Genomic DNA, 22,033 nt, shown 5'->3' with positions numbered 1-22,033 from the left:
ATTGCTCACCTGAGCACTTTGGCTGGAGAAAAGCAGAAATTAGTTTTTTATTGAGAAGTTACCGGTAAAATATAAAAGTGGCCCCCAGGAATCGCAATTTGAAAGAACTTGAATCTACACTAACCGAGGATGCTTCCATACATGTATTTCTTTGACTAATCAAGGCTTTAGAAGATTTTTAAAGATTTAGTCTGATCTCCTGTTGTGACCCTACCCTAGCCCTGGGGATGTCATGATTTCAAATAAAACTTGAATTTACACATGTTGAGGATGCTTCCATATAAATAAGACTAATCTTGGCCTTGCTGAGAAGATTTTGAAGAAAAAAAATTCATTGATATTCCAATGTAAAAAGTTTATCCACCGTTATGACTCTGCCCTACCCCCGGGGATCACGATTTGAACAAATTTGAATCTACACTACCTGAGGATACTTCTATATTAGTAAGACTTATTGTGACTTTGCTGTTCTTGGGAAGAAGTATTATTTGATCACCCATTGTGGCCCTATCCTAGCCCCGGGGGTCGTAATTTGGTCAAACGTGAATTTACACCACCCGAGGATGCTTCCATATATATTAATATTAAAGGACTTATTCGTATGATCTTACAAAGTCGTAATTGTATGAAAAATATTATCTACAACCTTGTTTATTAAAATACTGAGCATTATAAATGGTGTTGCAAGCATATTTTCAGCGATGTTAAGTTCGTTGGTTTGTTGTTTAACGTCCCTCTCGAGAATTTTTCACTCATATGGAGACGCCATCACTTGCCGGTGGAGAGCTTCAAATTTTGACCTACACTCGGCAATAAGGGTCATTGAGCAGTGAGTGATATTTTTCCTGCCAGCATCTACTGCGACAGGGGATCTCAGTTTATACGGTCTCAACCGAAGGACCGGTCTCCACGACTCACAGTGGGATTCGAATCCGCTATGTAAGGATCAACTCCTTACTCCGCGACGCTAGAGCGATGTTAAGACTTGCGATATGCATATTTCAATCGGATTTCGGCGCCACACTACTAACGTCATATGCGACAATTCAGTGATAGAGAGAAAGGAATATGCACACTATTAACGGAGTTATCAACGACAAATGCAATATAAAAATACGAAAAATGCTGAAAAAATAATTATTTACGTGCTTTTCAATTACTATAGAAATTTGAAGTAGTTTTATTTTTTTTTATTATCATTGAATAAAAGATGAAAATATGAGTAAACATGAGTGTACATAGTGGCTTCATGTCGGTAAGAAAATAAAAAAAGTGATGCTTATGCACGAACAGAGTTGCAAAATTACTGCAGGTCTTCTTGAATTTTAATTGTAGTCTATCATTATAAGAGAAAAGGTAATTAATAAATATCACGGTTGATCACCTTCTCTTCTACGAATATTAAACATTCTAATTATCCCCCGGCGCCCTACTAAAATCAAATATAATTCAGTCTCTTATTTACAACTGATGCTAATTAAAATTAATGTTTTGTAATAGATAGGTTTTATTTTTTTTTTATTTTACCAAATCTACAGCTATTTGAAAAATTAATCTGCTTTTTCTGTTGTTAGTTAAACATCTGGATATGTCTTTGTATTCGGTAATGTATTGAGATAAGAAAATTATTTTTCGAGACCGCCATTCTTTGCAAAATATGTGCAAATATATTGCAGAAATTGATATTTCATTATGAATGAACAAAATCAAAGATTCTACAATGTTGAATATGTGAATAATAAAGGTTTGATCCCAAATCACTTTGTTTTCTTTGTCTTCGCTGCGTACCCCTTGCTATCGTCGCTGTTATTTTACAGATTTTAAGGTTCTACAGATTTTCTACGGATGAATTTCAAACATATGAGGTTTGGTATCCAACCTCATATTGATAAAAAATCAATGATTTGGTCGTTTATAACGCAGAACACTTAGTTTATATGGCGTATATTTTAGTAAGATTAACGTAAGCAACTGATCAGGCTGAGCCATTGTCGCCTATTACGTATCACGGTCACGTGATCGCTATCTAATTAATTCGGATTTTTAATTCAGGGATTTTTATTTGAGTCAAATAATGTTTAATAAACGCTGTATATTCGCAATAAAAACACAAATCTGATAAACCGTGAACGTAAGGAACGTAATACGCATTTAATTTCAAGTAATGAAGAAACATGCGATAAGTCTTAAATTAATATGATATATTAAGACATTAACATGATCAATCATGGCTTTGCTGTTCATGAGAAATGATTTTTTTTTAAGGATTTTTCAAATATATTCCCATGTAAAACACCAGTCGCCTATTTTAGCCTTATCCTACCCCTGGGGGTCATAAATTGAACAAAATTGAATCTACATCATTTAAAGATGCTTCCATATTTATACTTCATGGTTTTGCTTTTCTTAAGAAGAAGATTTTTAAAGATTTTTCTTATATATTCCTATGTAAAAATTTGAATGCCTATTGTGACCCCACCCTACCTGAAGGTGTAATGATCTGAACAAACTTAAGCCTACACCACCTTAGGATTCTTACATAAAAATATGATCAATCATGGCTATACTTTTCTAGAGAAGAAGATTTTTGAAGATATTCCCCCTTTATATTCCTATGTAAAAAATTGATGGCCTATTGTTGCCCCACTCACCCCTCAGGGTCCATAATTTGAATAAACTAGAAATTACACCACCCGAGGATATTTTCGTATTCATGATCAATCAAGGGCTTGCTTCAATGGAGGAGATTGATTGATTGATTGAATGGTGTTTTACGTCCCATTCGAGAATTTTTCACTCATATAGAGACGTCACCATATACCGGTGAAGGGCTTCAAATTTTGACCTTTACTCGGCACTCAGGGCCATTGAGCAGTGAGGGATCTTTATCGTGCCAATGCCTGCCGTGACACGGGGCCTCGGTTTTTAAGGTCTCATCCGAAGGACCCGCAACTTTCACTTCAAAGTGCCGAGCGCATGGCGAAGGAACAGTTGCTACCTATTTTTAATCGACTTAGGTCTGTCGCGGCCGAGATTCGAACTCACGACCTCCCGATCACGGAGCGAGCGCTCTACCGACTGAGCTACCGTGAACGGTCAATGGAGGAGAAGATTTTCTTTTAAGATTTTCCCAATACATTTGCATGTAAAACCTTGATCGCCCATTGCAACTTCACCCTAGCCCTTGGGGCCATGATTTGATCTAACTTGCATTAACACTATGTAATAAAGCTTTCACTTAAGTTTCATCTTTTCCATCTTAGTGGTTCATGAGAAGATTTTTAAAGAGTTTCCACATGTAAAACCATGCTCGCTCATAGTGGCCCCGCTCTAGCCGTGTGTCATGTTTTGAACAAACTATGAAATGAGCTTTCACCCAAGTTTCAACTTTTTCGGGCCAGTGGTTCTTGTGAAGAATTTTTTAAAAAAAAAACGATTCCACCAAATTGTCACGAATTCTATATTATCTCCCCTTGAAAGAGGCCTTGCCTTGATTTGAAGAAACAAATCCCATTTACCCAAGGATGCTTTCTGCCTACTTTGGTTAACTTTGGCTAACTTTGGCCCAGTGGTTCCTGGGAAGTCAAAAATGTGAAAAGTTTGCAGACAACAGAGAGCACACGACAGACGATAGACGGACGCCGGACACCCCTCGATCAGAAAAGATCACGTGAACCTTCGGCCTAGGTGAGCTAAAAATTTTACATATATCAAGAAAATACTTGTTTGTATTAGATTATAATTTTTTTTTTTTTCATTTTTAGGAAATAAAAATCATACATCCGGGAGGACAGTGGTTGAAAGTACACTTGAATTGTTGATGATGCAGCCTGAAAAAAAGACGTTTTGAAATAAAACTGAGAAAAAAAGTGATTCAAAATCACATACAATTCCATTAAAGAAAAGATCAATTTATCTATGGTGATTTATATTTTGATTAAATCATTATAGGTCAACAATTTTCAGTCATAAGAGTTCGAGATGATTGGTCTTGAGTTCGGACTGGGGGACTCCAGATATAGATGTGAAAGTACACCTTTCAATAAACTGTAAATAAACTGAGACTGGTAGAGACGTGCATATGGGTGAAACCAACAATAACTCTATCGTACTGATTTCGGCTTAAATCGAAAAGACTTTAGGAATTTTTGATCTTGGGAGACAGGTCTGATTGGCTTCATTTGTTCGATGTGTGCACAGCCCTTTCTTGATTGGGAATACATGAAAGACTCCATCATGTTTTTGCTTGTAAAGAATTCTTAGGTAAATGCCCCCCGATCCAATTGTTCACTTTGTTGTGCCAACAACTGACAACAACAACTAAGATTCCTCGTCAAATACTCTCACACTTACCCTTCGTAGCCTTCAGATGTGGTATAGCCAGCTGGGTAAGGAAGTATGCCGACTTTATGTTGACGTTCATAATTTCATCAAAGTTTTCTTCTGTTTCCATTGATATATCCATGGACTTTGCCATTCCAGCATTATTTACCTTGTAATTAAAATAAACGCAGTTGTAGGCACGCTTATGAAGCTATCTTGGGACTAAGATATAGTTTAGGACGAACTTACAACACATCTTATTCTTTAGAGATGCTAACAAAGCAATCCTATATAAGGAAACTTCTTAATCTTTGTTCCAAGTTTAAGACGACGACAAGCTTATTCTAAGACATACCTCATGTGATTCCAGAAGCGCTGGTCCCAACATAAAAATATGGAATTATGGAACTAGGGGGATTTACGAGGATGTACTCCCATGCATATACTTGTAATATAGGAACCCCCCCCCCCCTTCACCCTTCCCCTTTGCTCATTTATTAGTTAGAACCTGATACTTCCTTTGGTGATTTTATTTTAATCTCTTGCAACGGTCGGAGGAAGAAAATCATTTTTAAAGTTGTTTTCATCTTAATTGTATTGAAAGATTTAAGTTTAAGTTTATTAAACATTTGGCACCAACCTGTTACATGTGTCGGTAGTTTCCGACGTTTCTGATAATATCTTTGGGAATATCAATAGATAGGTTCATAAGCATGCCTACAGGAGCGTATGCAGGTTTACACTGTACCTCTCCTTCTCAGAGAGAGAGAGAGAGAAAGAGAGAGAGAGAGAGCTGTTGATCATCAGAGGACAAACGACAAGAAATGATTTTCTGAAATTTATCCAATTTCCTATTCTCCTCGGTCTCTATGGATGATGAATATTATTACATTTTCAACAGTGAAATACTGTGATTTATTTATTGAATAAAAGTGATATTCTCTCACAGTGTGAAAGGATACGAAAGTGATATTTTCTCACTGTGTGAAAGGATATCAAATTATATAAAAGATAATACCTGGCCAGTAATCATATAGAGATAGTAAGTAAACTATCTTGATAAAGACTAAAACTGTCAATTCCTTCCAAAATATGTTGCTAAAATCCATGTTTCAATGTTTTCAATCTCACAACTACTAAGCAATGACGTCACAACTGCTCAACTATGATGTCAAAGCCTATGACCCAATGTTCAAAAAAGACAGAAGCAAAAGGAAAATCAAATAAAATATAATAACCAAAAAATTCAAAGTTTTGTAGTTGGATATAGAATTTATTTCACTTGTGAGACAGGATTTTATATATATATATATTTTCACTCGTGCTTCGCACTCGTGAAAATATAAAAAAATCCTGTACCACTCGTGAAATAAATTCCATATTCAACTACAAAATATTGAATATCCAAGCTTATGATAATGTTATAGGGTTGGTTTTTATTGTTTATTAAAAGAGAATACGTCGCAAAATGGTGCTGTTTAATTCTCTTTAAAACATTTTTTGAAAATTACTTATCCAGTAATAGTTTCGCATTTTGTTGTTTACTTCTGGCCAGATTGTAGGCATTTCAGTAATACTATAGCGTAATACATGTAATTGGATAAGAATGGGCTAAACTGCTAACAATTGTAATGGAAATGGATGCAATAACGCAATATACTAGTAGATTAAATAAATGAACCATTTTTATGATTATAAGTATACATGTATGTGTTGAAAATGCAAATACGAACAACCTGTAATATTTGTTTGACAAAAAGAAAAAGAAGAAAACAAGAGACTTATTGGCCACACCACTCACCTGAGTCAATATGGCCTTGCTGTTCTTCAACCGCAGATTTGTTCTATTATTTATTCCTACGTAAAACTCTGATCACCCATGCTGGCCCCACCCTACCACCAGGGGTTACGATTTGAACAAATTTGAAACGACAATACCTAAGAATGCCTCCATATAAATATGACTAATCACGATTTTTCTGTTCTTGAGAAGAAGATTTTTGAAGATTGTTTCACAGATCATCCTATGAAAAACTTTATGACCCCACCCTTCCCCAGGGGGTTATGACTGGAAAAATGTTGAGTCTTCACTACCTGAGAATGCTTTCATATGAATATGAATAATCAAGACTCTGTTGTTCTTGAGAAGATTTTTTTACTGTATATTCCTCTGTAAAAGTTCGATTCCAATTTTGGCTCAATCCCTACCCCTAGGGATCATGACTTGAAAAACCTTGATTCTTCACTACCTGAGGATGCTTTCATATGAATATGACTAATCATGGCTTCACTGTTCTTGAGAAGAAGATTTGTAAAGTTTTTGCCTATCTATTCCTAGTTAAAACTTTGATCCCCCATAGCAGCCCATTCCTCCGCTGGAGGGTTCATGATTTGAACAAAATTAAATCTATATTACCTGAGGATGCTACCATATCAATATGACTAATAATGGTTATGCTGTTCTTGAGAAGATTATTATAGATTTTTTCACATAAATTCCTATGTTAAACTTAGATCCCTCATTGTTGCCCCACCGTATCCCTGGGTTTATGATTTTGAAAGTTTAAGTTTGCCTGAGGATGCTTCCAAATCAGTAAGACTAATTATGGCTTTGCTGTTCTTAATAAAAAGATTTTTGAACTATATATTCCTCTGTAAAAGTTTAATCCCCATGTGGCCCCATCCTACCCTGGAGATCATGACAGGAACAAACTTGAATCTGAGGATTTTTCCATATCAATATAACTTATCATGGCTTTGCTGTTCTTGAGAAGAGACTTTTAAAGATTTTTTCCCATATCTTAATTCCTTTGTAAATATTTGATCCCCCGTTGTTTCCCCTTCGAATTCCAAGGAGTCATGATCTGAACAAAGAACTTCGAACGATAGTATCGTTCTGCCGCCTACCTCTAAGTCAATTTTCAAAAGTTAACATATTTGAATGACTTTTCATATTCATATAGATATTTATATGGATTTTCACAAAACATAACTTATTTGGAAAAACAGAGATAACTATAATTTTGGTAAAACTTCCGAGATTTTCACCATGGAAAGCAATGAAAAACGAAAAATATTTTTACCCCCCCCCCCCCCGAGAAACAACAATTCCTTTTTACGAATTTTTAGAATTGTTATTTTACAATCTATTCCAAAGCTTTTGTTGTTTCACGGAAGGAACATATGTTTAAAGACAAAAACGGCAAAAAAGCTCACTTTTTCATTAATTTCAAAGAGGTTTACAACTAAAACATTGTATTTTATCAATCATATTTGTTTAATTTAATATGTGTTATGAATAAGAAAAGATTTAAGGAATAATTATCCATATCGAAGAATATTTTAAAATTTTGTTATGCTTTAAAGCCCGATTTCAATGAAAAACATCCCCCTTCCCTTATAAAAAGAGTTGGAATTAAGAGTAATTAAATATTTAAATGCTATTTTTTTGCAACAAAAAAAATTATATATACATAACATGGATTTTTGAGAATAATCATGGGATTTCAAATATTCTTCATTTACTTGATGATTTCCTAACGATCGATCCGCCAGACTTTGAAGCAATGCGAACAATGTCCTTGATACACCATGTATTTGCTAGACATGGTATTCTTTTATCAATTAAGAAAACAATGGGACCGTGTACAGTACTTGAATACCTGGACATTACCCTTGATACCGAAAGGATGAAGGCCAGATTACCTGAAGAAAAACTAATCAGGATATCCGGATTAGTACAACAGTTCTCGAACAGGAGTCCTGCACAAAACGTGAACTTCTTAGTCTTCTTGGTCACCTAAAATTCGCCAGTCGGTTCTTCCAGGAAGATCTTTTTTGTCATATCTGATCAAACTTTCATCTATAGCTCGGGAATTACATCATCATGTCACTTTGAATTCAAAATGTAGACTTGACCTGCATATGTGGTCCAAATTCCTAAAAGGATGAAATGGTAGAAGATCTTTTTTCATGGACAATGCTACTACTGATGCTGCCGATCTACATCTGTTCACAGATGCCACAGATACCGCTTTCGGAGATTTTTTTCAATAATCAGTGTTTTCAAGGTTATTTCCCAGAAGAACTGATCTCGGAGGACAAATCTTTGTCAATGGCCTTATTTGAGCTCTACCCAATCGTTGTTGCATCCGTCTTTTGGGGGGCACAGTGGTCTGGTTTAAAAAGTGTTTTCAATTGTGACAATGAAGCTACAGTGCACGTTATTAATAAAGGTCGTTCGAAAATTCCCTTAATCCTGAAGTTCATTCGAAAACTAACTCTTTGTTCAGCAACAAACAATTTTATTATCTATGCTCGTCATAAAAGCGGAATTACAAACTTCATTGCTGATGCCTTTCGTTTCCGTCCTCTTGCCCCACAAGCAGACCCTCTGCCCAGAATATTCGAACCTCATCTTGATCTAAAGAAGCATGCTGAACATTAAGTTAATGCTTCCATTGAGCCTAGCACAGCAGCAACCTACAGAACTGCATTAGACTGGGTTTTTTTAAATTTCTTGTTATGTGTCGCATGTGTCTAGCTTTAGGCAAACTGCCTGTCATAAATGAAGATATACTTGTATATTTTGTTACACATTGTCAACTTAAGGCACGAAACGATCAAAACTTTCCTCGCAGGTATAGTTTTTTTCTACCTGAAAGAGGGCCAATGCCTTAAAGACTTCGAGAAACTTCACTGTGTTCTGCAAGGTGTTAAAAAGCAACAATGCAATAGCATATCAAAAAGATTACCGATCACTTTCTCAATTTTGTCCCCAATATGTGATTGTCTTGACAAAGGTGTTTTTTTTCACCCTGGTTAGATCTCATGTTGTGTTGTATATGTAAAATGGCTTTCTTTGGCTTTCTGAGCTGTGGAGAATTTACAACAAATTTTCGTAAGCAGAAAGATTATTTAACCATACAAGATTTCACTTTTGCAGAGGATTGGTCTTTTTATACCTTGAAACTTAATTCCTCTAAAACAGATCCTTTTCGACAGGGGATTGATATAAAAGTGTTTGAAAATTCTCATTTAAAGCCAGTTAAAACTATGAAAATGTATCTGGAGGGTCGGTTAAATGTTTGCCACATACAAAGCCATGCTGCTCTATTTGTTGATGACGAAGGTAATCCAATGTCTAGAAACTTTTTCCTAATTCATGTAAAACAGGTCCTGTCCAGGTTAGGTTTTGATGAAACTAGGTACTCAAGCCATTCCTTCAGAATTGGAGCGGCAACTACAGCAGCCGCTGTTGGTATTCAAGATCATTTAATTCAGTCACTAGGTCGCTGGAATTCAGACTGTTATACAAGATATATTAGAATCAAGCAAAATACTTTTCAGTCTGCACAAAAAGAAAATTAATCTTAATTTTTTTTAATTTTTCTTCATTTATCTTCATGGGGACATTCACTCACATCAATACTTAATACCCACTAAAATATGATGTTCATTCATTTTGGCCTGTTTACCCCCAATTCAAATAAATTTTCTTGCATTATGTAATTAATTAAATATAGCTACCCGCTGGTGTCAACCTGGGTCCTTTCATGTTAACCTGATGGTGTCAAGCCAGGTATCTCAAAATTAAACCTGATGGTGTCAACCCAGTTTCCATTCATTAAAACCCGATGGTGTTAACCCGGGTACCCTTACTCACAACCTGATGGTGTCAACCCAGGTTTCTATGGTTACAGTGTAATAATTTCCTGATGGTGTCAACCCAGGAATTTGTTTTTACTTTATATGTGAGTAGCCCCCGAGAAGGCCAGAGATATGTTGCATAAAACAATATGGATGTATGATAGATTTGTTTTTTGTGTAAATTTTTAGCTTGTTGAGTGATTGTGAACATTGTAGTTTCATGTTTTGATTTGTTTTAATAAATGTTGACATTTCAATTGCTCTTACTATATGTATAAAATGATATTTTTAGTAAGAAAAAATTTTGTTTATACATAACTAATTAGTTTTCGTGTGTACATAACATTATCTCTATATATATATTGTTGGATATTGAATACTCATTCATTGTATAAAGCCATGTAGTAAGGATTACAATCTACTCTATGTAAAGTTGTGTAAATCTAATTAAATTCATAAAACAATCATTGTTTGACACTTGGATGAAGAGGCTATTTTTAGAAAAGATTATTTGTCTTAGGAACCAGTATTCTTTGACCATATTAGGTGATACATTGCGTAATGGGCAGCAACATCTCTGGTGGTCAGTAGAGCCAAGTGATCTCAAAAACCAATCCGCATCAAATTCCACTTACAATTACCATTCCTTTGTTGTATCTTTATCTGGATGTACATGCTCTGTGTTTTTTGTTATCCCACCTACCTTCCCCATACTTCACCTTTCCATAATGCTAAAGAAAAAGTTTTTATTACAAATGCCATTGTTGGGGCTCTCACAATAATTTGTATTGTCGCCTTTTTACCCTGTTTACCCCCAATTCAAATAAATTTTCCTGCATTATGTAATTAATTAAATATAGCTACCCGCTGGTGTCAACCTGGGTCCTTTCATGTAAACCTGATGGTGTCAACCCAGGTATCTCAAAATTAAACCTGATGGTGTCAACCCAGTTTCCATTCATTAAAACCCGATGGTGTCAATCCGGGTACCCTTACTCACAACCTGATGGTGTCAACCCAGGTTTCTATAGTTACAGTGTAATAATTTCCTGATGGTGTCAACCCAGGAATTTGTTTTTACTTTATATGTGAGTAGCCCCCAAGAAAGCCAAAGATATGTTATATAAAACAATATGGATATATGATAGATTTGTTTTTTGTGTAAATTTTTTAGCTTGTTGAGTGATTGTGAACATTGTAGTTTCATGTTTTGATTTGTTTTAATAAATGTTGAAATTTTAATTGCTCTCACTATATGTATAAACACTGGTATTAAAATTATCAATTAATTACCATTGAACTCGTTTTTACATTTAACAAAGATTGTCTGGCCAAAATGTCATTTGTATTGGATTAAGTGTGTGTAAAATGTAGGCGGGAATCGAGAGTTAGCGTGTGTACTTCTTTGAATCTACATTACCCGAGGATGCCTCCACATTAATATGACTCATCATAGCTGTGTAGCCATAGCAACGTTCTTTAGACGAAGACTTGTAAAGATTTTTCCTTTTTAGTCCAATGAAAAAAACTTTTATCCCCCATTGTGGCCCCACCCTACCCCCAGAGGTAATGGTTTGAACAAAATTGAATCTACACTACCTGAGGATGCTTCCATATCATTATGACTTATTATGGCATTGCTGTTCTTGAGAAGAAGATCTTTGACTATTTTTCTCTATATATACCTACCGTTCACGGTAGCTCAGTCGGTAGAGCGCTCGCTCCGTGATCGGGAGGTCGTGAGTTCGAATCTCGGCCGCGACAGACCTAAGTCGATAAAAAATAGGTAGCAACTGTTCCTTCGCCATGCGCTTGGCACTTTGAAGTGAACGTTGCGGGTCTTTCGGATGAGACCTTAAAAACCGAGGCCCCGTGTCACGGCAGGCGTTGTCACGATAAAGATCCCTCACTGCTCAATGGCCTTGAGTGCCGAGTAAAGGTCAAAATTTGAAGCCCTTCACCGGTATATGGTGACGTCTCTATATGAGTGAAAAATTCTTGAATTGGACGTAAAACAATATACAATCAATCAATCTATATATACCTATGTAAAACTTCCCCCGTTGTGACCCAACCCAACCTCTAGGGATCTACACTATATAAGGAAGGTTTCACATAAGTTTCACTTAAGTTTCAACTTTTTTGGGCCAGTGGTTCTTGAATGGAAAATTTTTAAAAAGATGCCACCAATTTCTTACTAATTTTATATTTACTTGACAGAGGGCGTGACCCTTCATTTGAAAAAAAAGAAATTGAATCCCTTCACCCACATATGATTTGGTTGAAATTGGTCAGGTGGTTTTGGAGAAGAAGTCGAAAATATGAAAGGTTTAGAGACGGACGGTGGACAAAATGTGATCAGAAAAGCTCACTTGCGCTTTCAGCTCAGGTGAGATAGAAAACGTTGATATATTCATAGGGGATTGTTAAATGTCAAATTAATAATCTAATCTACTTTAAATGCACTTAAAAAGCTGTTTTAATAAATATTTTGACACTTTCAGACAAAGAATACCATGTTTAAAAAATGCACCACATCTATGTACATCAACTCTACAAGGGAAACAAGCTGCTAACTTGGAAAAAATACCCCCATCCACTTCGGCACCTGTTTCTATACTCTGACCTCCTTGTCATAGTAGCATTCGCTACAGCGATAATTCGCATAAATGCTGATGTAGTTACGGCCATCGCACGCGTTTAATCAACAGAAAACGGGGAAATTTTCTTTGATTTGGGCGTTCATCTCTCCAAATTCGTATGTAAAGCAGATTCAATTTTTTATTAATTTATTTACATTTAATAAGCAGGAAGACAGGCCCCTATGGTTATGTTGTCATTTTAGAGGTAAGATGTCTTGAAAAAAGCGTCAGCTGGTGAATAGGAAACTGATTTTTAAAGATATCACAATTTAATTGAGTATATTTGAAATTACAATACCTCACAAACACTTATGTAAAAGATAATTACCAGAACATCAAGCTTTCCAAACTGTTTTATTGTTTGATCCACTAATGACCTTCTATAATCTCTGGATGTAATGTCACCCACGGACAACAGTATCTATGGAGAAAAAAGAATGGTTTTATTACTTCTTTAAAAAATGTAATTTAAGTTATAAATTTATTCAGTTAATGGCTTACTTTCTCCGGTGTTAAACCCTCCTTCAGACATTTTTCCTTTACAGCCTCTAACTTGTTCTCATTTCTTCCCGTCAATGACAAACTTGCTCCGCATTTTGCGAGAAGGACGGCAATGCCCTCCCCAATACCAGAGCTGGCACCTGTAGGGCATAATCATTGAATTTTCTCGCCATGTATGTCTGCTATTTTGACATATATTTTTAATAATTTCAGTTTGTCTTACCGGTGATTAGAAACACCTTTCCTTTGTGGTCGTCCATCCTACAGTTTAACACCGGGACATCCACTGCTCTGGATAAAATGTGAATATATTAGTAGATTACTCAACCTAAATCAGCTAAAAAGTAATCGTAAGGATCAAATTGATTTAGTACAACAGATTATGTTTTTTTAACACACAAAATAAACAATTGATATTTTTAATTACATATTTTGCTGAGCTGCATGTCCAAGGTGTAGGTCATGACCTTCGTTTTCTTTATATTGCAAAAATATTTATCAACGTAGAGATATATTAAAAAACAAAAATACATTTTTCCTCAGAAACTTGAATTTTTAGTGTGTGTAATCATACACGTATAAAAATACGCTGTTTGGTATAGATTTTTTCATGGCTTCAAATCGATAATAATAAAATCTCATTGGTAATCTTGACTTAAAATTTAGGCACTGTTTTCCACATATTTATGAAAGAGGGCAATGTATTTCTTTGCAAAATGCTAACAGTCTTTGATATTACTGGGGGACGTTGAAATCGTTTAAGAAATATTTGCATAATATTCCATCATAATATTTTTGTAAGATTATACAAATATATACACAGTCATGTATATATGTCTAATTGTTTTGTCGTTTTAATCAGTGTCCATTTATCTGCTCGATTTCATCGTCTCCTTGTCTCCCGTAGTATTCACCATCCTTAAGGCCAGACCGCATCTTCTCGGGCCTTTATGGCAAGCTCGGAAAAATTTAACACTTAAGCCGTTTTTCCGCTTTTGGAAAAGCCCGAGAAGTTGCGATCGTCAAAGAACTTGTCACATCTTTTAAAAATAGATATTTAAAGAAAAATATTCTCAACAACCATGTTCATTTAGACCTGAATACATTAAACGTTGTTCTAAGGACATTTTAAGCGATATGGATTTGGGCACCATACTGTTGTGACGTCATAGGCGAAAATACAGTGATAGAAAGATGATGATTGGCACACTGTTAACGGAGAACTTCAACAACTAATGCAGCATATAATCACGAAAAAGGATGAAAAACCTAATCCCTAACATGCTTTTTTACTAGTATAGAAATATTACCTAGTTTTAAGGTATAATCATTGATTAAAAGACAGTTATGGAAATATTTTTACATCCACTGAATATTATTTCCTTTATTTCTTATGAAAACCGTTGTCGTTTATCAGTCAGTAAACAACACTAAACAAGTCACCTGCATAGATTTCTTGAGCAACGGCTCAGAGATGTAGACAATGACATAAACATCAATAATACAATATTTAACATATTTAATTTTACTTTAAATGGGTTTTTTTTTGAACAGATATAAATATAAACAATAAAACGTCTTTCTTTCTTTGTTAGTACGAGAACTACGAGAATCGCAGCCATTGCAGAAAAATTTACATAACGCGCTAACGCGTTTATGTAATTTCCGGCATTAGCTTCGATATTAATTCCCATACTAACAACCAAAGAAAGCATTTTCTTGTTTAACTTATAGCCGGATTACGGTATTTAAATATGTTAAGGTCAAGTTTAGAGTGCACTTTTGATGCTAGATCCATTATAAATGATTCAAACTTATTTTTTACCGTACTTTATGACTGTAATAGAATATTATTATGTAGAAAATGATGAGGAAATTCAATTCATGTCAAAAGTAACCCCTATACCTACATTCAATTTAATATAATTTTAAAGTATTGGTCAAGAAGATACGGAAAACCGTTTTCTGAGATTTTCTGAAAATGTGGGCAATATATTGTCCTGGAATGGAAAAAAAAACATTCCGAAATATATACCTGACTTTCTTCATTTTTCATTCCAGATGACAGTTTAAATTTGATTTTTCGTTGAGTTAACCAAAAATTTTTGTCCTAATACACCTTATTTTATCAAGCTATATTTGTGAAAGATTATTTAAAGAACTCGTTTCTCAAAGAAAAATCTGTAGGTACCTTTCATTTACTAAATCTTGACCGTAATAAGTGTGATCAGATGACATATTACATTGTATGATATACTGGTGAGAATGAGAAGTTCAACATTAATAATTTTTTAAGTACTAGAGATGAAATCCCGCAAAGTTGATTTTTTTTTTCACTGGTGATTTTAGCGGTGAGTATTTTAGCAGTTTCTACCAATAACTAATGACAATTTCAAAGAAAGGAGAAATACGTTAACTGATCATTGTTCAACATCCAGGGTCATTGTGCATTTTTGTGGGAGCATAAGTCGACTCGACCACTATCCCCCCTTTTTTGTTGTTAAATTTTGCGTTTCACATCTTATGTATGTTGTAAAAATTTCGTTTCTTACCTTATGTATAGGGAATAAATACTTTCTCGTCCAAAACTGTTCTTAAAATACTGTGTAAATTTAAGCATTCAGATGAGTTTTCAACCCCCACAAAACCATTCTTGTAAAAATGATTTAACCATATTTCTTTAACATTTGATTATAACCATGCAAGGGTATAAAACCGGAATCGTCATATATTGTCCACACGAGTTCAGAATATCTCTAACATGCTAGTATTTCTGAATCCATCCACTGAGTTTCCAAAATATCAACTTGGAAAAGAAAAACGATGAAGACAAAAATATTACCTATTCTATCATTTATAATTAATTTCCTAAGATTTTCTTCATATCAGACTTGCATTAACGTGTGATAAGTCTACTGGGCGTCAGAGTAAAGTTAACTGATAAGCATATTAGTTGGTCATCCTTAGATAAAATGGAGAAGTCTCAGTACTAAACCTTAAGGTTTAATGTATTTGATGACAACATCAAACACGTGATTGGAGATACGGGTAACAAATGGCCCCTTAATTGCATTAAAGGTTTCATCTTGATTAACTTATTTTTGGGGTTATTTTTGCTTGATTGTCTTTAGTGGAGTATTTATATATGTCCAACATGTGGGCTTCTTTCTGATTTCATCTTTAAAGAGAGCTAATATTTTGAAAGAAAATTTCATAAAATTTAAAAATTCATTATTCCAAAAAAAAATTTTTTTCAGACTGAATGTGTAGAACTTAAAGCAAACATGTATGACAAAATATTGAAAGTATTTTTAAATGTACAATATTAGTTTCAACCATTTCTACTATAGTCCCTTTCGATAACCTAGTTACTTCCCTATATGCACTCTCTAGTATTGGAGGTTTTTATATTCCGATAGGGCAAGTTGCTGCTGTAGCGTCAAACGTCAAGGATATTATGTAAAATCGCTAAAAATTGAATGTTTTGATGGAATGAGAAAAAAAAAACTAATTGAGTTTCTTAATAAGTGTGGAAACCAACTTTTGGAAACACACCCGAACTTATACGGAGAGCAAAGGGCGCAAAGGAATTATGGTTAGATCTAGATAACGACGTAGACTGCGGTGATTCGGAAGTTCTAAAGGAAAAAAAATAATCACATCGCTTGGTGAAAAAATTGCCAGTACCTTCAAAGCTAACGGAAGGCTGGGTCTAGAACTGCAATTAAAACATGATTGTGACCTGAACCTTTTGTTTGTATTGTCCATTCTATAGCTTAATGTTGAGTCAACTCCCATAACAATCCTTTAAGTCACCTGTAGGTATCCATTCTTTTTGGAAAACTGTCCATTCTTTTTAAGAATGGACAGCTTTTTCAAAAAGAATGGACAGTGAAAACAAACAGAATGGAGAGATATAGGTAAACTTTGGAATGTACCCAAGAGGGAAACCAAAAAAAAAAAAAAAATGCAAATCATACGATTTAATTTACATGTAAATAACAAATAAAAACCGCTCAGATTTAAGTTTATCCAGAGGACAGTGTCTGCACGACATCCACGCGATTTTAATAATGCACATTATTTCAAAACTCAAATCTCAAGTTTCACAAAACTTGAATTTAAATACACAATTTCACATCGATGCATTTTAAGCTTGAAGTACGGCTAATACGGGTATTAAATCCATCACCCAGAAAACAGTTTGCATAATAAAGACGACACTGCTGCAGTGAATATTTCCATAGAAAATAATCATAATTGAAACATTTCCAAATTTGATTTGAAATACATTTTCAAAATTGTATAATATAATTATGATAATTATTCTTGATATATGTAAATTTGTAACATTTTCAAATGCACAATATTAGTATATCCACTTGCTTGTCAGGTAAGAATGTGTTCAATAAAGGTACGTTTCATGGCCGTAGGAAGCGGGGGGAGGGGAGGGGCACAGGGGGCCAATTATTTTGCCGATGTATAGATTATTATAGAACACATATCTACTTTATGCTTATTCCCCCTCAATAAAAACGTCTGATAACCTTTTTTATTTAACGTCAATGAATTTTTGGCAGTTGATAGCGTCCCCAACTGAAAATGTATGGCTATGCCCCCCCCCCCCTTCCCCAACACTGAAAATGCTTCCTATAGGCCTGCGTGTGCATAAACATATTATTGTACATTTAATAAGAAATGTTTTAGAATATAGTACCAGGTCTCCAGATAATTTTTCACTGCATTTTGCATCATTTATAAGATTTAACATGCTACTAGTGCTCTGTTTTATAATGTTTATTATAAAAAAAATATTTTTTTTAAATTTAGAGAAGGGAGTGCTTGCAACCATATTGCAGCATTATTGTACAAAATTGTGGATATAACAGTAAAAATGCACACCGGTAAAATTGCTCCAACTTCGAAAGCTTGTGAATGGATTAAACCACGTAGCAGAAATCTTTCACCAAAAAAGGCACAGGACATGGCTTTCAACAACAACAAAAAAATAAGACGGGGAAAAACAATCGAAGTTCATAAAGTGTCAGCGAGAAATATCCAGACCTAAACTTATCATCTATTCAAGTTTTTAAAGAAAAACTTTAAAAAATAAAATGAATGGCTGGATGGCTAAACAATTTCTCAACTATTGAAACATAACCCCCAGGTGCAAAAGCAATACCCGAACCCGAAGGTTGATCTTTTTTCAGAGGAATGTAAACAACAATTTATGCAATATTTTGAGTCTCTTCAGGTTTCAGCAAAAGCGTGTTAAATTATACATGAAATGACTAAAGGTCAACACATCAACCCAATCTGGAGAGAAGCCAGGTTTGGGCGACATACTGCCTTAGACTTTGGTAAAATTGTACGGAAAAAACCAGAAACTACCTGACACTTTACAAAAGTATATTCTTGGTTACTGTATATCTTTTTCAAACAAAGCAGTTGAAAGGAGAAAACATGAAAAAGTTGACATTGACTGCTACCTACTCAAGTTGAGGGAGATACATCCACCACGTACAAGGAAAAATGGCTATCGTGGTTCATACAGTACCTCTTAATCTAGTACACTGTAATAAATTTTAAATAAGCCCAAAGCTCATTGCAATGATACAAGTACATGACGCATTTAAAAACTCTATTTTTAACAATAAACATAAACTGGTACTTTTCTGAATCTTTTTAAAGGTAGAATTTAAAATAAAGAAGAGTATTTACAGTGCAAATAAATGAAGTCGTTCTTTCTCATCATTGCTATGATCTTAACACTTGATTACTTGGTTGATTATGACATACTGAAGTATAAATAATGTAAAGATGTACATAGATTTTTGCTATTTATAAATCAATATAATTATGTACAAGTTTTCCTCCATATATATATATATATATATATATATATATATATATATATATATATATATATATATATATATATATATATATATATATATATATATATAATATATATATAATATAGATAGATAGATAGATAGATAGATAGATAGATAGATAGATAGATATAGTAGATTATACTATGATTGAATAAGTGGAGGCATGAGATTACAGAGAGCACACACAACAAACACTATTTTGGACATCTTGTCATGAAGTGTTAGTGGAATTACACCTTGAATAATCCTGAAGTTTTTTATTCGCTACCATTGCTCGTTCCACATGGATATCGATTTTTAAACTGGCAATCCTTCTGGCTTTAACCATTTCATATTTTGTTCGCCTATAATGTTTCTTCAAAGGAGGATAATGAGATGAATTCCATTTGGGGTGCAAAGGTCAGCTATCAGGAACGCTTTGTCATCCATTATTGCATCTCCAGGTTCACATTTTTTAAATTGATTTTGACAACTTTGTGACTTGTTTGTCATATGTACGAGGGTTGTTAGAATAGTTCGCATACACGTTGATTTAGGAAAAATATATTGTAAACTTTGAAGAATGACGTATGTCTAATAAAATTCTTATCTTTTTGTTAATTAGTATGTAAAAAATCAGTTCCATTTACTAAAAGTTTGAAAATATACGTTGATTTTTACTGTGCGGTCATAGGATTCTCGAGCTCGAAGCAATCACTTGACGTTTTATGACATTAGGTGACACAGCAACCTAATTCCAGACCACGGTTCTAAATATCTTTCATTTCTATAGACTTTTCATGTTTTTCTGACTTAAAATTTGAATAAGTATATCAAGACATGTTATATATTTTTAATGTCTTTTGTGGCGTATCAGATATTAGTGAGATCTTTAAAACAATGTCTACGCAGTTCAGCGATCAGATTTGAGAAGCAATGCAAAATCCATAGTCGCAACGTCCATGCAATGAGCAGGATATTGGAGTATCGCAGGAGTCTTTAATCAAAAATGCCCATCCTTCCATTCTTACAAAGTTGTTTCCACTTGAACACTTTGGTACTAGGTACGTGTAAGCCATTCCCAGCAGCATCTAAAAATATTTTAGTCTCTTTCGGGCATTTTCCTGTCTACACACATAATTCTCTAATAGCTCGGTGCTCCAAGACGTTCAATGACTTTACCATTTTTGGCTTTGTTTTTTACGCATTGATCATCTACAATTAGTGATAAAACAGTCATAATTCTAATTTATTCAAAATTTCGCCAAATGACGTTTCATGAATATCTTAGCGAGAGGTGAAATATCATAATCTTTATCAGTGCAATTTTTAATTTCAAAATTATGTCTCTGAAATGTACAAGTGTGAAAAAGTAACATGCTCCATGAAGCATGTTTTATCTGAATAATTTTGCTGTAAATATTTTTAAGATCATAGAAAAACACCAAATTTTTGCATATTAATTGGAAAATACGTATAGTTGTTACCTACAGAGTTTAATTATTTCATGCAAATAGCGCGCTCACAATAGAACTTGTCTGCGATCTTTTCTAACAACCCTCGTACTTCGACTCCATAAACCTGAGACGCGTGTAATCACTCCACTAAGGCTAATTCCAATGAGGACTTTCCAAGTCATGTGTGACTTATAGTCTGAATACATTCTTCCTTTGTTGGAAAATGACTGAGGTGGTTCTGTGTAGATCTCGGTACAGTAAATAATTACACGACTTTTAGGCATGTTTTCTTTCATAGCATTCCGTCCTGGCCAAGCTAATAAAAGTCTAGATGCTCATACATCAAATCTAACCATTCACTAAAATTTTTACTGCAGGTTGACACAGATATATGTCGATGCAATGAAAACGATTAAAATCTAATCGAGGTAATCGTAGAAAAAGTTTTTGACAGTCAAAAATAATTCATAATCAACACGATTGCCACGGGTAAACAAAAGATACGATCACTGCACATTTGTCCACTTTTGAGTCCCCGTTTTTAAAGAAAACATTCCAAACGATTTCTATTCAGAGTGAATGCGTACAACTTAAATCAAACAAGTATGACATGAATTTTTAAAGTACATTGAAATGTACAATGTTAATTTCAACCAATTCTATTATTGGTGTATTTAGCGTCCAATCATCAGAGATTTTCCGAGGGTGACCTCAAAAATTTCCTCTGATTATATGTTTCGTTACTACAGCAAGTATAGCTAAATCTCAAATACTCATGGATCCCTTTCGAAGTTGCGACCACTTTCATAATGCAGACCTGTTTACCTATATTATATTGTCTCTCAGTATTTTTTATTAGATTTGTAAGTGAGATTTGGTATTTGCCAGTAAGATCTCTCTTTCCATCGATTAGACATATATTACTAGAGAACAACAACATTTCTTATTACAAAAACATGGCATAATAACAAAGAAAAACATCATACCTTGCTTTCTTTTTTTAATCCAATTCTTTTCGGCAACCCGACACCACTTAAGTGTTTGAAATCTTTCCTTTTTCAGCGATTAAAAAGCGTCAAACTGAGACAGATCATAACGAAAACTTACTGCTAAAATCGAAACAGACGGATTTCCGATTTCCGTATTTTCATACAGTCCCTGAAACATTATACTTTCCCACTTGAAAGGTGAGCGAACGCTTAACGAACGGTGAACGAACGCTGAACGAACGGTGAGTGAACGTTGTGTGAACGCTGAACGCAGCTTGGTGAGCGCTGAACGGTGAGCGAACGCAGAACGCGAACGGAGCGCAAACGCGAGCGCAAAGTGAACGGTGAACGAACGATGAACGCAAGATGAACGATTTATTCGGAATGCCTCTGATCTTTTCCTTGCATTGAAACTATTCTACTTTATTCTAATGTCAGGTGTAATATGTTGACGGTGCGACCGTTGAAACGTGCGCATTCTTCACTTAATTTTAAGATCTCTTCAAACCACACGAGACATTTGCAATGCCTAGACTGTGACGTCACATGACGTCGTATGTTAGCAGCATTTTCATAAACGAAGTTTGAAAAGTGCA

At 34.5% G+C, this 22,033-nt stretch overlaps 1 protein-coding gene across 1 annotated transcript in view; it reads right to left on the bottom strand.

Annotated features, from left to right (window-relative positions):
• The window catches only part of LOC133177715 (3-oxoacyl-[acyl-carrier-protein] reductase FabG-like), a 28,841-nt gene extending 7,375 nt beyond the window's left edge, over nt 1-21,466 (bottom strand). The window contains exons 1-6 of the mRNA XM_061312624.1: nt 21,435-21,466; nt 13,339-13,406; nt 13,116-13,255; nt 12,943-13,035; nt 4,354-4,492; nt 3,781-3,830 (exon numbers count right to left, since the gene is read on the bottom strand). Of these exons, the coding sequence (XP_061168608.1) occupies nt 3,781-3,830; nt 4,354-4,492; nt 12,943-13,035; nt 13,116-13,255; nt 13,339-13,375 (459 nt within the window). The 5' untranslated portion in view covers nt 13,376-13,406; nt 21,435-21,466. The remainder of the gene's footprint in view (nt 1-3,780; nt 3,831-4,353; nt 4,493-12,942; nt 13,036-13,115; nt 13,256-13,338; nt 13,407-21,434) is intronic.
• Nucleotides 21,467-22,033: the final 567 nt, after the last annotated feature.

This window comes from Saccostrea echinata, unplaced genomic scaffold (genome assembly GCF_033153115.1).
Source record: "Saccostrea echinata isolate AGI-Se365-2 ecotype Australia unplaced genomic scaffold, CSIRO_AGI_Sech_v1 ptg000213l, whole genome shotgun sequence".
In the NCBI taxonomy this organism is placed as follows: Eukaryota; Metazoa; Mollusca; class Bivalvia; order Ostreida; family Ostreidae; genus Saccostrea; species Saccostrea echinata.
This window is presented reverse-complemented; position numbering and strand designations above follow the sequence as displayed.